The sequence below is a fragment of the Chiloscyllium plagiosum genome, chromosome 2, assembly GCF_004010195.1.
Source record: "Chiloscyllium plagiosum isolate BGI_BamShark_2017 chromosome 2, ASM401019v2, whole genome shotgun sequence".
NCBI lineage: Eukaryota > Metazoa > Chordata > Chondrichthyes > Orectolobiformes > Hemiscylliidae > Chiloscyllium > Chiloscyllium plagiosum.
This window is the reverse complement of record NC_057711.1, coordinates 118,916,061-118,931,484: the sequence shown is the minus strand read 5'-3', so window position 1 is coordinate 118,931,484 and position 15,424 is coordinate 118,916,061. Positions and strand designations below refer to the sequence as shown.

At 38.2% G+C, this 15,424-nt stretch overlaps 1 protein-coding gene across 2 annotated transcripts in view; it reads right to left on the bottom strand.

The window, feature by feature from the left end:
* Positions 1–15,424, bottom strand: part of ift74 (intraflagellar transport 74) — a 115,535-nt gene that overhangs the window by 61,113 nt on the left and 38,998 nt on the right. For both annotated transcript variants that reach the window (XM_043717227.1, XM_043717238.1), the window contains exons 8-10: positions 10,773–10,911; positions 7,483–7,545; positions 2,522–2,665 (exon numbers count right to left, since the gene is read on the bottom strand). In XM_043717227.1, the coding sequence (XP_043573162.1) occupies positions 2,522–2,665; positions 7,483–7,545; positions 10,773–10,911 (346 nt within the window). The remainder of the gene's footprint in view (positions 1–2,521; positions 2,666–7,482; positions 7,546–10,772; positions 10,912–15,424) is intronic.

Below are 15,424 nucleotides of genomic sequence, written 5' to 3'. Positions count from 1 at the left end.
CTTGAAGGACTGGTGTTTCCTTAATTTTCTTAGTCATAACTATATGGTCTTAATGTGGTTTAGATTGTACTCTCTGAGCACATATCAGTTACTCAATCTTCCAAAAGCTAGTACAATGGATATGTGAAAGGAGCACAAATGGAATTTTTCTGATAAGCATATATAATGAACTTAGCTTTAAAATCTCTAAAATACAGCAGTTTTATATTCAGAAATGCTGGTATCAATCACTACCCTAAACACATGCACTCAATAACTAGGGAATCCCTGAATTGTACATTGTCAGACAAATGTTTATATATTTGATGCATACTTTTTTATCCTGTTCTCCTTCATTCCACTTGGTGTCCTGGTCAACATTTATCCCTTAGTACACGTTATTATCACAAATTATTTAATTATTATCCCACTGCTATTTGTGGGACTTCACTGTATGTAATTGGCAGCAATTCCTATATTACGATTATCATACATTTTAAAATAACTTAATTGGCTGTAAAGCACATCGACACATTCCACAGCTGTGAAAAGAGCTACTTAAATTCAACTCTTTCCATTCGATATTTACTACTGTTAGCAGTATAATGTTTCTTCTTTCAGCTCAATGGTTTAGACAGTTTGAACTATCATTGACCAAAAGGAAATGTGCTTTAACAGGGTGTGACTGACTTGGATATTTCCTACCCACCCTTAAAAGATGCAATGTTGTGGGATTGCAAGGTGTTTTGCCTACTAGCAAAGCCAAAAAAAATTAATGAGCACAATAAGGTTCAAATGACAGTCAAGGCTAAGACTCAAATTCTGTTCCTTTCACGACATGCTCTAAAATCTTCGGCTGCTGTACCAGGAAATTAATAGGCATCCTGTCCACTAAAGTCATTTTTCCAATGCAGTATTCCACTCTTTATCTCATTAAATTTGTAAGGTGGCAGTGAGTGGGTCGCTTCAGGTGGAGCTCATCTACTTCATCCATTTCCTTTTCTGTTTTTCTTTCTTCTCTTTGCTTTCTTTTCCTCCTCCTCTCTGCTTTCTTCTCCTGCCACAGACTCCCAGCCTCAGACTCAGCACAGATCCAACGAAGTGGCCTCCTGGCATTGCGGCCTCCTGGTCTGGGATGAAGGTCTTTCAGGAGTACATATGGTCTTTAGGCCTGGCATGGCGTCAGCATGGACTTCCGAACTCTAGATGATTCCTCTATGTGTGGCCCCACTGTGGTTCAGCACTTAAAAACTGTAATGTTTGAACGGTCACCTTTAATTCTTTTTTGTATTTAAACTAAGAAAGTCTGCAATGAGTAACTTTTAACCTTATTTCCTATGTTTTACCCTATACCATACTTAACTGCAATTTTTAACTGTTCTTTCATTCTACCTTGTTCTTAAGATTCGGTACCTAGGTTCCTGTACCTAAGATGGCGCATTGTGTGGTGAAATTATATACTTTTCACTGTACTCTTGTACTTGAGTACACTAACAATAAGAATCAAAAATCAAATTTATGGGTAAGCCTAAGGATTTTGTATGGATTTAAATAAACACTTCAATTTACATAAGTAGCCTCTTTAGTGCCCATCTTATGGAATCATGCTGGTAGACAGGTGATATTACTTGCTGCTGCTAGGGCTTTGTGATCTTAATACCTTGGCCCCATACTAAAACACCAGTTGTACACCATTTCAAACATTGCAAAGTCAGAAATTGCCCTTCATACTGTGGTCCAGCACCACCAGCTCAAAGTAAAAGGCCCATAAAGACAATTTGGCATTTCAGGTCACTAACAGTGACCTGGAGATGCTGGTGAATGTGATGATGGAAGGGCAGGCAATGCTATATCCTGCAGACCAACAATGGAGACCATGACACCAGACTCAGCCATCCTGGATTGAAGTAGTGGGCTAGGTCAGTGTAGGGTCCTGGGTGAAATGCAACACACAACAGTGCAGAGAGTTATTTATCTGCTGTATTTTACAAGGTTAGGTGCCACCACGCTTTCTCTGAAACCCCATTCACAGGATCACCACTCACTCTGACCCTGCCACTGCACACACCTCTCTAAAAGAAGGCTCACAAACAACCCTCACACTGCAAGTATCATGGTCATTTAACAGCTCTCACTAACTTAATCTCACTCACAGGAGATAACCCCCCCTTGAGGCATACAATGTATGCACAGATGTCAGTAATGAGTGAGAGATGTCATTGTGGAGCAATAGCTCATAATATCAGCTAAAAGGTGCAGAAAATTAGAAAGCATACTGAATCAAACAATAATTGTTATCCAGTTCTATGGAAACTTCCAAATTGAATGCAATCGGCGTTTTTGGTTCAATGCAGTTTAGAAGCATTTTCTACTAGTTTTATTTTCATTCATGAATGTCTGCGGCAAGACTGCCCATCGCAAGGTGCCCTGAGAAGATGTTAGCAGACCTTCTATTCGATTCATGGCTTTCCTTTGTAGCAGTTTAATAGAATTATAATTAGCTTGCTCACTGAGGAGGCAGTTCAAAGTCAGATTTCCTCACCTGCTTCAGTAGTCGCTCTCTCTCCTCCTGTGGTGATCCCATACTCTTATCCTCTGCAATCATTTGACTTTGATGGGATTCAAGCTCATGGAGTTTCTCATACAATACCACGGCTTCTTGCTTCACCTGGGAGTGAGCTATCTCCTGTGAAATGCAACATGATTTGAATCTTATACAATATCTTACATGACTCATTCTATTATACTTCCTAACCACTAATTCTAACGATGGCAATAAATGTGGTATTAGAATTAAAGTCATGTTCGGTCACCATGATATTTGAGACCTGGATCATTTCTTGATAACAATAAAGTTGATTTGTTAAAAATTGAACTTACAGTGCCACAAACACTTACAATGTGATATATCATCTTTGCAGATTAAACATGGCAATTTCCTGCTAAATAATGGTGTTAATTCACCTTTATTGTATATTGCATGGCAGGAACATTTTATGATGCTTAAATTTCGAATGCTGTCGTAAGCATTCAGTGGATCTGAATGACAGCCTTTAATCTAGGCTCTGCTAATATTCATAAGCTGTTTAAATTTGCCTCTGTCGATTGATAAGGCAGTTAAAGTTGCCAGATTGAATTTGAAGTGATAGATCACTTGAAACAACTTCACTTTATGGTGAAAACTGCATCCCAGTAAAAATAGAGTGGGCTGAATGGCCTCCTTCAGTACTCGATCAATATTACACAGGGGATAGGATAATCTTTCTGATCATTCTACTCTGTTATACTTGTTTGGTTTTAAAACTGACCATCTATATGCGTGAGGAACTTTTAAAATCACAAAACTCCAACATAATGAATGAAGTACATTAAATTTAATATCAATGCATTACAATGGGGATAGGATATTCTTTCTGATCATTTTACTCTGTTAGTGAATCAATGCTTCACACTATCTTGCAAGTGAACAGGTACTGTCTTAACTAAGCTTTACTGATGCAAACCACTAGAAAGTGTGCAAATGCTCTGAACTAACACTAACTACAGACTACCTTCATATTAAACTTTCAGGACAGCATAGTTGACATCAAGAGTTGGACATATAAGGGAAGTATAGCCACAAAGCTACATCACTATAGGATATATAAATGAAATAGATAACAATAAACCTAAAAAAGAATTCAGGAAAGGCTTCTTAATGCGATGTGTTTAGAATGTAAAACTACTACCACAGGTGATAGCATAAATGCATTTCAGGGGAAACTAGATAAACATGAGGGAGAAATAAAGAGAAGGATATGTTAGTAGAGATGAGGTGAATAAGAAGCATAAACACCAGTTTAGGCCTTTAGGTTGAATTTACTGTTTCTGCGTTGTAAATATATTGTAACTTTGCAGTTTAAAAGATGCTGTACCACATTATTTACAAGTTTAAAATTACCCTTTTGTCTCTCAGGCCCATTTGACTTCATGAATTCTACATTTTCTCTTTACATTTAAACTTGCTGAATGATCAAGATTCAGAATTACTTTTTCTATATCAGGTAGTGGGACTTTTGATTCATGGAAATGGGAAATAAAATAAAGTGCTATTAAACATCAATGTAAAATTATTGCAATTGTACATTGTTTATTCATTGCTATGTAACTGAAATACCTGAAGGACAAATAAAATAGATACATTTCGGTAGTGTGGTATAATTATATTTGTTTTGTTTTAAAACTGAACATCTGTATGTATCAGAAACTTTAAAAATCACAAAACTCCAACATAATGATTGAAATACATTAAATTTAACAGCAAAACATATTTAATAACAAAGATTTAAACCTGAATGACGACTTGTTATGCTGCAGCTGATACTTTAAAACGTCAAACACATTTGACTCAGCACTGAAATTTACCATCTATTTGAGGCCATAATAGTCAGATAAGTCTAGGCAGATCTACCCTAACAGGTGTTTGCTTTATATTTGATCAGTTCATCAAACTCTTCGTTAACAGATCAGATCAGGGTGGAAGCAGTGAAGAGCAAATAATCAAACTTAAGAGTCATAGGGATGTACAGTGCGGAAACAGACCCTTCGGTCCAACTTGTCCATGCCAACCAAATATCCCAACCCAATCTATTCCCAACTGCCAGCACCCAGCTCATATCCCTCCAAACTCTTCCTATTCATATACCCATCCAGATACCTTTTTAATGTTGCAATTGTACTAGCCTCCACCACTTCCAATGACAGCTCATTCCATACACACACCACCCGCTGCGTGAAAATGTTGCCCCTTAGGTCCCTTTTAAATCTTTTCCCTCTCACCCTAAACCTATGCCCTCTAGTTCTGGACTCCCCCATTCCAATGAAGAGACTTTGTATCCATGCTCCTCATGATTTAATAAATCTCTATAAGGTCACCCCTTAGCCTCTGACGCTCCAGGGAAAATAGCCCCAGCTTGTTCAATCTCTCCCTATAGCTCAAATCTTCCAACTCTGGCAACATCCTTGCAAATCTTTTCTGAACTCTTTCAAGTTTCACAACATCTTTCCGAGAGGAAGGAGACCAGAATTGCATGTTGATGAATTAAATTTTAAAATTGCCACAAAAGATTACATTTGGCATTAGTTTTCTTTTCACTGAGGTCATTCAAACTCTGACGCTCATGTTTGTGCACTAAGTTCACTCATCACCCTTGTCTACGTTTATCTGTCTCTTGGTTAAGCAACAGCATAACTTCAAAACTGTTATTCTTGTTTTTAAATGTTTCCATGGCCTCATCCTTCTCTATCATCCTTCCTCATCTCTAATCTGTTCTAGCCTCACAAGCCTCCAAGATACCTTGCCTCTTGAGTATTCAAAGTTTTAAGCGCACCAACATTGGTAGTTGCACGTTCAATTGCTGAGGCCACAAGCTCAGGAGATCTCTCTTCTGACACTTCTCTCCCTCCAGCTTGGTTTCCAATTTTATGCTGTTTCCTAAAAATTAACACCTGGATGAATCTTTTGACTAAGTGACTTCATATCTTGCTTGGCTTGGATTCAAATCCTGCTTTATAATATTCCTGTGAAATGCACTGGGTCATTACATTATTGGGATGGCTCAGTATATTGAAGGCACTAAATAAATTAGTTGTTGTGGTTATTGTAATTCCCAGATTCTGAAATGATTGCAACTTTGTCTAAACTTTAGCAAGGAGCTACTCAGCAGATGTTATAGGCAATTGACATTCCTGGAAGCTGGTCAGAAGGAACTGATGACTTAGTACAGTATGATCAGGCTATTGACAAACACTTGGTTGGCACTGAATTTTGAAGAAGTAAATGTCATATACCTTGGGCCCAAATATAATCATTAACATATCTGATGGCAATGACAAATGATCAAATCTGAACCAAAGCTAAGGATAACAATTAAAATAGCGTTTTCCTTCTAAATTGAGGGGAGAAGGGCCTGTACTGCGCTGTATTGTTCTATGTTCTCAAAAAATATTATGTAAAAAATGAAGTTGACTATATTGACATTAATTTGTTTTGGCTCAGTGGTTAGCACTGCTGCCTCACAGCACCAGGGTCCCAGGTTCGATTCTTGCCTCGGGCAACTGTTTGTGTGGAGTTTGCACATTCTCCCCGTGTCTGCGTGGGTTTCCTCCGGGTGTTCTGGTTTCCTCCCACAGTCCAAAGATGTGCACGTCAGGTGGACTGGCCATGTTAAATTGCCCATAGTGTTAGGTGCATTAGTCAAAGGGAAATGGGTCAGGGTGGGTTACTCTTCGGAGGGTCGGTGTGGACTGGTTGGGCCGAAGGGTCTGTTTCCAAACTGTAGGGAATCTAATCTAATCTAATCACTACCAGTTGTGATTAATGGTGTGATGGTATTGTGCCTTTAAGAGTGAGTTGTTCTATGCTGTTGAACTTTGAGCTCCTGAATTTTTTTTAAAGTTAGACAAAAGAAGCATGGTGGGTGGAGTCAGGCTCAAAAGGACCCAGGGTTTTAGTTTTGTTTTCAATTGTGGTTTGAAATTGATTGTAGAAGCTGCTAGATACAATTCTATCTGTTGCAGCAAAAAGCTCGAGTTCGACCTCTGCTGCAAGATTGTTTCTTTCAGTGTTACTTTTTCTTGTACTGGAAAGGAGATAGCAGGTGAGGAAAATGTGTTTTGCTGAATTTGTCTTTGCCAAGGGTGTGTCTGTGGCTTGCTACTAGATTGGAATAATTGGTGTTTAGTAGGTAAGTAATATATTATTTTATTACATATTACAATTGTTAAAGTTATGCCAATTTTCTTCTTTTGTTTATATTTTAACAGTGTGTAGAATGGCATGTGTTTTGATTAAAGCCAATCAAATCTAATGTGGAACACAGTGTCTTACAGTGGCCTATAAATAAAATAAACATTTACTGTCCAGGCTATTTCCTTGACACATTTTGAGGGTGTTTGGTCTGGTCCATAACAGTAGTGAACAATTAATCAACTAACTGAAAGAGTACACTTCACAAATATATCAATCCTCAATGGTGGGGGAGGCCAGCAGATCACTGGAAAAGATAAGACTGAAGCATGTGCAATAACTCTTAGCATTATGTGCCACGTAGATGATTCATTTCAGTCTCCGACTCTGGTGATTCATAACATCTCAAATTGTCTTTAACCGATTTTGTTCACTTCTCATGATATCAATCAATAGTTGAATGCATTGGATGCTGGAAATATTATAGGCTTTGATAACATTCTGGCAAAGGTACTGAAGACTTGTATTCCAGAACTTGACATGCTTCTAGCCAAGCTGTTCCGGTACTGCTGTAGCATTGGCATCTACCCAACGTGGAAAATTACCCAGGTACGTCTTATTCACGGAAATGAGAACAAATTCCACGCAGCCAATTAACCTCAAGTTTAAAATTAAAATATTCAAAGCAACAATGCAAATTGTTTTTTTTTCAGGAGTTTGGTCATTGAATTGTCAAATAAAGTACAAATGGAAATGAAAATACTCAAAACTCTTACAGTCACCAGTGTTTCCTTTTTTGTGTTCAATATGTCTAGCTCTTGCTGCCGAGCATCCAACTCCTGAGAAGATGAAAGGAAGATTTTAAGTGAGCAGCTTAAATAGTAATTTCATCATCAAACATTAAGCAAAACACTAAGCAGACATTTAAAAGCTTTTGTACAACATTGAGGAACACGATAACATTTGTGTCAGAATAAAATTATCCTGTATTGTGATTTGTGGTCCTTTTCCATGTATTGAAATTGTAGGACACTTGCATGAAACTAACAGCATCTACAAAAAGATTTCTAAACACTTTTTATTTTAAATGCACATACTACAAAGCCAGTGCGCAAGATACTTCACTCAGTTTTCTAATTTCCAGTGTCTTTCCAACCATCTACCTCTGAACTTCTGTTCTATGTTCATCCGTTTTCCATTCACCTTTGTCGTTTCTAGAAAAGGGTGAGAAGCCTCCACATATCTTACAATGTGCAATATCCAATTCAGGTATTCTTTGCTGGAATCCCCAACTGCCTTTAGGGTTACATTGAGTAGGTTCTTCCTGGCTTTTTTTTGTTTATCTCCCAGTTTGCAGATGCGTGGGCCAAATCCACCTCTTCAGCTCTGTTCACACTTCCTAAATCCACTAGTTCTGTCAGAAATCATTCAGGATTTGTCGAATGGTTTGAAGGAAGCTGTGGATCTTCGGCTGAGAGTTGTCCTTCCAGGAGCATAAACAACTCTGACAGATTGACTGGGTCACTGCAGCTTTGCCCCTTCATGATCTGAGATGGAAGGACTGTAGATTACAGCCCATTATCAGCAACCTTACGACCTGGCTGGAGTATGACCATATGGTTATATTGGGCCAAACATTTGAGAGTGAGGTGCGTTGCCACCCAGTCAGTTCAGACTCTGGAACACTCACTGTTAAGGTGATCTGGCAAGGATCTCTGCTTACAACTATAGATAGTCTACTGTGCTCCAGGACATAATAGATATTCTGAGCACTGTCCACAAAGAAAGGCAGTACAATGCCAGCCTATAAATCATATGCCCTCTCTCTGGCTCAATGTATCTTCATGCTGTCCAGTGGAATCATTTTCTACAGCACCAGATAGGCTTGGAAAGGATGGAAAGGGCATTCTGGACCTTTTATTTAGTCTTGCTATAATCTCAATTCAGGCAATCTCTACCTAAATTTAGGTGATCTGGCTTATAGTTGTAAAATCTCCAGCTGGGTCTGCAATCCAGTCTTGCACTACCTGTGGGTCTTTTTCAGACTTTACATGGTCTGCGCCAGTTCTCTAAGACTGACTCCATCAGCAATGGTCTCTTCCTTTCTCTCTTACACATGAAGATACTGTTTCAGATGCCATATGTAACAGGGCCCTACTGTTTTACAGCCTCCACTCTTCCATATCAAATTCAAGTTCATCTCTAATTTTATTAAATGCGCATGTGAAAAATCCACACCGCACCACATAACTCTTTCATTTCTCTAAATACATTCATTCCTACTTCTCTTGACACTTTCCTTTTATGCTCATTGGGTTGAGGAAATATACCCCACTTCAAGTACAATCATCTTTAAAAGGGTCGTAACTTAACCAAAAGCTTAAATCCCTTAACAGTCTGGAGCCAACATAATTCTTTAACAATAAAGCATTCACAGTGAGTGATTGGAGCTGTGAAGATGCATAGAATTCTATCTTCATGAAAATATAACAGTGAGTAAAACAATAAGAATAAGGAAAGGCGAAGAAGGTTCAAAGAGGTTATCATGCTTAAAATGGTCCTACAATACAAATGCATGTTTAAACTGTGTGCATGTTCAAAGGCCTAAGATATAATGTGCACGTCTGAACACACAGAATAGGTATTTACTTAAAGTTTATTGTATTATTACAATTTTGTCTTTAACTTCAGAGTATAATATAGTATTCTTTATTCTGGTTGAAACTTTAATTTACAGATGCTGAATTCTATGTTACATATTAAAGCTCTAAAATTTGGAACACTTTCATAACCTAGCTAAACAGGAAAGGTTTATTACAAATGAAACAGGAAAACATTACTGAAACTCCATCCTGTAAAGGCTGTCCAGATATCCCTTTGGAGTGCACTAATCAGAAGCTAAGAAACAGTTTTACGATTGTCTGACCAACAAAAAATAATGTTACCAGCAGGATTCAAGTGAATGTAAATAATGAAGCCTTTCAGTTACTTTTATACACTGTATTCTTTAACTATGAACCGACATTTGAGAAAATAGTGTAGTCAACAAAATTTGACAATAAGTAAACTGACAAACAATACTAAATAAAGTCTGCCTGAAAAAGCTCTCATGAAAATGGTTAAAATTCATAAGAAAATAGTTAAAATAATTTGTTGATAGTGATTTCCATTCATACTTTTCTTTTGAATTTCACTGCACAGATTTTACAGGTTTCCAGAATTCTTATACATGTTGTAGCTGAATTAATTGCATAACAGAGTTCTCTGGTGGAAGGAACAAAAGGCACTTCAAAAATAAAACAAGGAAGTGACTGCTGTTCTGTGACATAGCAAAATGGGACTTCAGGATCCAGAACATTTAGAAACCCATTAGCAATCAAGTTTGAGGAAACAGGAGATGGGAGAATAACGTTTCACAAAGTAGCCCAAAAATAATAATACAATTCAAAAAGTGGAGTTTCTGGGGTCATCATGCTAGTGCATATTATGTTGCAATTGTCACTGTGCTTAAAAGGAAAAATTTTTAAAAATTGTTAGAAGCAGGAGGTCAGAAAGGATCTGCATTAAGTTAGGAAAGAAACAGCAGTTCAACAGCATCAAAGGAAAGTATGTACAAAACTTGCCGAAATGCAATGGCTGCTATGTTTCCATTTAAGTAAAGTATCAGAATTATCTTCACATTTTATTCAGAAAGAGAACAATTATTCTGTCAGAAACAAAGGTCAACATTTGAGCCAATGTGCGTTTGGACATTCACCGAATTTGTATCCGAGTGTGTACAGTTAGATTTCCTTTAAGAATGCAATAAATGAAAGCCTAACTAATGCTGTATTTTATTACAAAAGTCTCACTTCCTTCTCATTTTCCTTGTTGGTACAAAATGGCTGTACAATTACAATGTGAATATAGTGCAGGATGCTCAATGACATTTGCATCAAATTCACAATCATGTAAGGCAGTTCTCTCCCACTGATGAGATGTGATCTCCATGCATTTTGGTCAAAAATTTCAAATTTTCTCAGATTCTGTATTCAAAGTCATCACTTGCTTCAGAAATAGTACCAACCTGTAATAAATGCTCATTAATTGATTTCATTTTCATATATTTGGCTTGTTTGTCTTCAGTCATGTTTTTGATGATGGTATCTGCAGCTTGTTTTTCTCGTTCAATTTCTTCATCGATGACACGAATGAGATCTTCTTTCCTGCAAGCAAGAGGAATTCGCCAAAAGTTCAACATTCCATTGTGGCTTAAATCATAAAATGGAATCCTGACTTGCAAAAGAAAATCAAACCCTAAAATGATAACAGATAATGCACTCTTTTGTAGATTGTGTGAATATTTAAAATATATTTCTAGTTGCTTCACATTGTGGAAGTAAGATAGTGTGGCTTTGACAGGAAAAAAGTAATGTTCCTCCCCCCACTGCGTACCCAGTAACCCCCATCCCAAAGGGCTTTTCTTGAGGGCTACTTATTGATTTCTGGGGACGACCTTTTTAAATTCTTACTAACTCACTTATTAGGTGTAGTCATGTAATTATGATACCTTCATCATTTGTGTTGACATACAGGATTTTTGAACTCTGACACAAGCAGAAATATTCCCAATGCAGATAGCTCCTATGTGAAATATGAACATACCAACAAGTTGTTCATTCAACCCTTCGAGCCTGCTCTGACACTGAGTAAGACCATGGCTGATTCAAGTATAACCTCAAATCACATTCCTGCCTGCCAAATAATCTTTTTCCCTTGCTTAACAACAATCTATCTATCTCTGCCTTAAAAATATTCAAGGACTCTACTTCCATCACCTGTTCAGCAGGCAGCTCTAATGACCTTCTTAAAGAAAGAAAATGTCACTTAATCTCTGTTTTATATGGCTAACCCATGTATTTAAAAAAGAGGGACATAGGTCTAGATTTGTCCATTAAAAAATCCTCTCCATATTTACTTTGCTGTATAAGTAATTTTGTGCATTTGAGTTTGAAGAAAAGTTGAAATTTGGATTTTTAAAAAGACTTCACTGAATAGTGGAAATTCTTTTCAACGGCTTTTTTTTTAAGAAACCATGTGGTTCAGGATAATTCTTGGTCCTGGTTGCTTGAAAATATTTCTGAAAATATCTGACTGTTTCAATTAGTAGGTTTTATGATTTTACTGTGTGATGTGTTTTGCAAGTTTGGAAATAGTTTGGGATTTTCAGATGATAAGCTTGTTCAAAGAAAGGAGCTGCTCAGCTTGTGTCTCTTGTTTCTGAAGCATCTTTGTAGTGAATTCAGTGTGAAATCTGATTGTTCACTTAAGAGGTAGCATTGCCTATGTTTCTGAGCTAACAGAATTTGTAAAGACCACAGAGGCACCTGCCTATGTTGGCGATACAAGTACATGCATGTTAGAATCCCAGCCATCTGAACTTTCTACAACAGACTCTTTGTAGTGATTGGAACCAATTGATTTTGTTGACTACGAGATCCTTGATTGGGGTTGTTAATCTGGGCCAATCAGGAAAGGCACGGTGGCACAGTGGTTAGCACTGCTGCCTCACACCGCCAGAGAGCCGGGTTCAATTCCTGACTCAGGCGGCTGACTGTGTGGAGTTTGCACATTCTCCCCGTGTCTGCGTGGGTTTCCTCGGGGTGCTCCGGTTTCCTCCCACAGTCACAAAGATGTGCAGGTCAGGTGAATTGGCAATGCTAAATTGCCCGTAGTGTTAGGTTAAAGGGGTAAATGTAGGGGTATGGGTGGGTTGTGCTTCGGCGGGTCGGTGTGGACTTGTTGGGCCGAAGGGCCTGTTTCCACATTGTAAGTAATCTAATCTAAAAAAAAAGCCCTAGCTGACGAATATAACCAGGAGATTGCCCTTTGATAAGAAGGGCACTGCTTGTCACTGGCCACTTGGGTATTTTCCTTTCTTCCTGGTGGTGGAAATTGAATAAAGATTCGTACACCTTGTATCTCTCACTGTGTCTCACACCTGCACACACATGACATGGGGAAAATATAAGCACTACTGCAGTTAGGCGGTGGTGTAGGGTAAGGAAAAAGTAAAAAACAGAAAAAAAGAGACAAAAGAAAAGATAAAAAGAATAACCAGGAGATAATCTCAATTCAGGGACTGACTCTGAGCTGGCTGGCCACAGCCAGTGTGGTATGCACAAGCAAATAAAGGGTGACTTGGTGATGGGATACCGCCGTCTGTGCAGTTATTTCACTTGTATTTTTGCTTTCAAGAACCAAGAGCTAATGGCCATAAGCTTTTCTTTCTCAAAGTGAATCTCTGCAGAGAGAAAGCTTTTTTAAAAATCCTTTTCCATGGTGTGAATAGGTGTAACCTTTTGTGTATATATGTTTGGGGTTATTTTGAGAGGTAAACACTTACATTTCATATTGCAATATTGCATCATTGTGGAATAATTTGTGGTTTATAAAGCATCACTAAATTTAGTATTTATGAGATTTTTAAAAAATTCTAAGTCTAACAAAGAAGATGATATGGAAAACAGTCATAACAATTGGTAGAATTCATCAACATTTTCAATAATAATCAAATCTCCATTAAACCTAAAGCTATCATGCACAGTGAAAGCATTAATTTCTTAGGCATAACAGTACTTAAATTGACAGAAAACAACAGGATCACACATCAATGCATAAAAAACATCTTCCACAAGCTTGTGAAGTCAAAGCTTATGTGCTTCCATCATTTATGCACAATGCTAGAAAATTTTAACCAGTTTTAGCATATTTCCTACATTTCAGATTTAAACATAAGAATTGGGAGTGCTTATGACAACAGCATCCACTATACTATTTGCACATAGAAGGAGCACATAAATATGTACAGCCTTTAGCTAGAGGTTCCACATTCATTTGCAAGGAATTCATTATTTCAGCGATTTCAAGTTTAAAAGTGGTATCTCCCCTTGCAGCCTCCCCCTTACCACTCTCACAGCTCTTGCTTCTCTGCCTCAGCCACTCAGACTGATGAAGCCTCAAAAATAGCACTGCAGTTCAGAATTGAGACCGAAGTTTCTCCTTACCCAGCCCCAGTTCCTCACACCATTTGGCTACTTATTGGCTCTCACTATTGAGATAGTGAGGACTGCAGATGCTGGAAAGTCAGAGTCAATAAAATGTGGAGTTGGAAAAAGTACAGTCCTGCCCGAAACTTTGACTTTCCCGCTCTTCTGATGCTGCCTGGCCTGCTCTGCTTTTACCATCTCCTCATTATTGAGGAACTGCAGGCTGTTCCTCTCCTATGTTTGCTGGTAGGTCCACTAATAAGACTCATCAGCAATTACAGTATAGAAACAAGTAATTGGAAGGAAAGTTCCTCAGATTCAATTATTTCACAAATTGGGGTGCTTTTTCTCTAATTTGTCACTCTTAGAATTTAATTTTGTTCGGCTTTTGGGGACTTTCAGGAGCAAATTTGGCCAGCATCTGCATTTATTGTGTGTGCTTATTTGTGGCTATCTACAAATATGCAATGAATGCTATTTTTAGTTAACCCAAAACCATATGACAATCTAAGAGAAATCTGTAGTCCTTCTATCCTTTTATTAAATGATCCACTTGAGACCCACAAATACCTGGCAGATTCTGAGCAATCAGCTTAAGGTCCTGGTTCTCAAATGCTCTTTTACTCAGTCAGTCAAAGATGGTGGCAGTGTTGAACTGGGGTGGACAAAGTCAGAAATCACATGACACCAGGTTCAACTTGATGAAGGGGTAGTGCTCCGAAAGCTTGACAGTTCAAATAAAGCTGTTGGACTATAACCTGGTGTCATGTGATTTTTGACTCAATCAAAGACTGAGCTGGCACAGTGGGGGCAACAATAAATTTTGTTGACTACATGCCTTGTTTGAGAAATGGCTCTGGATTTTCCAGGATCTAACGATTGACCTTAATCAATAGAAGCTGTTGGAGTTGGTTGGAAAAGAACCCTCATTTTCCAGGTGTTATGTAAAAGGTCACTTTCTAAAGTTGTGGAGAAGGAGTCAACAAGGCCTTCATCTAAAAAAGGCTGCACTGATTTAGATTGAAAATCACTCAGTTTGACCAATTTTCCATCTGCTCTGTCGAAGTCTATGCCCATGGGTAATTTCCTAAAGGTAAGGTGAAATACTGCAGAGAGGAAAATGGAGAAGCGGATTGGTGCGATGGCACAATCTTGTTGAATCTTAGGGGCAATGACGGTGCAGTGATGCCACTTGACTAGCAACACACAAAGCACAGGCTAATCATCTATAGATAGGAGTAGAAATCCCATGAAGGCAGCTGGCAGAATTTCAATTCAATCAGTGAAACTTGGAGTCGAAAGCTACTCTCAGAAACGGTGACCAAGAAACTATCATTGTTGTAAAAACATGGTTCACTAAATATTCTTTAAAGAAAGAAATGTTATTGTCTTTGCCTGCCCCGCCTCTGTACGATTTCAAACCCACCCTGATGTGGCTGACTCTTAACTATCCTCAGAAATGGCATGACAAGCCACTCAGTTCAAGGGCCAGTAGGGATGGGCAATAAATGCTGGCCTTGCCAATAACATGCACATTCCCAAGAAGGAATAATAAGGCTGCTTGATGTTGAAAGGAGTCCATAAATTTAAAAGCAAGCTTGAAAGATGATGGAGATCCTGGAGGTGCGCATAAAAAAAATCAACTCTTCTTAGTCCAGCAATATCAACTCACTTTTCTTTTTCCCAAAGC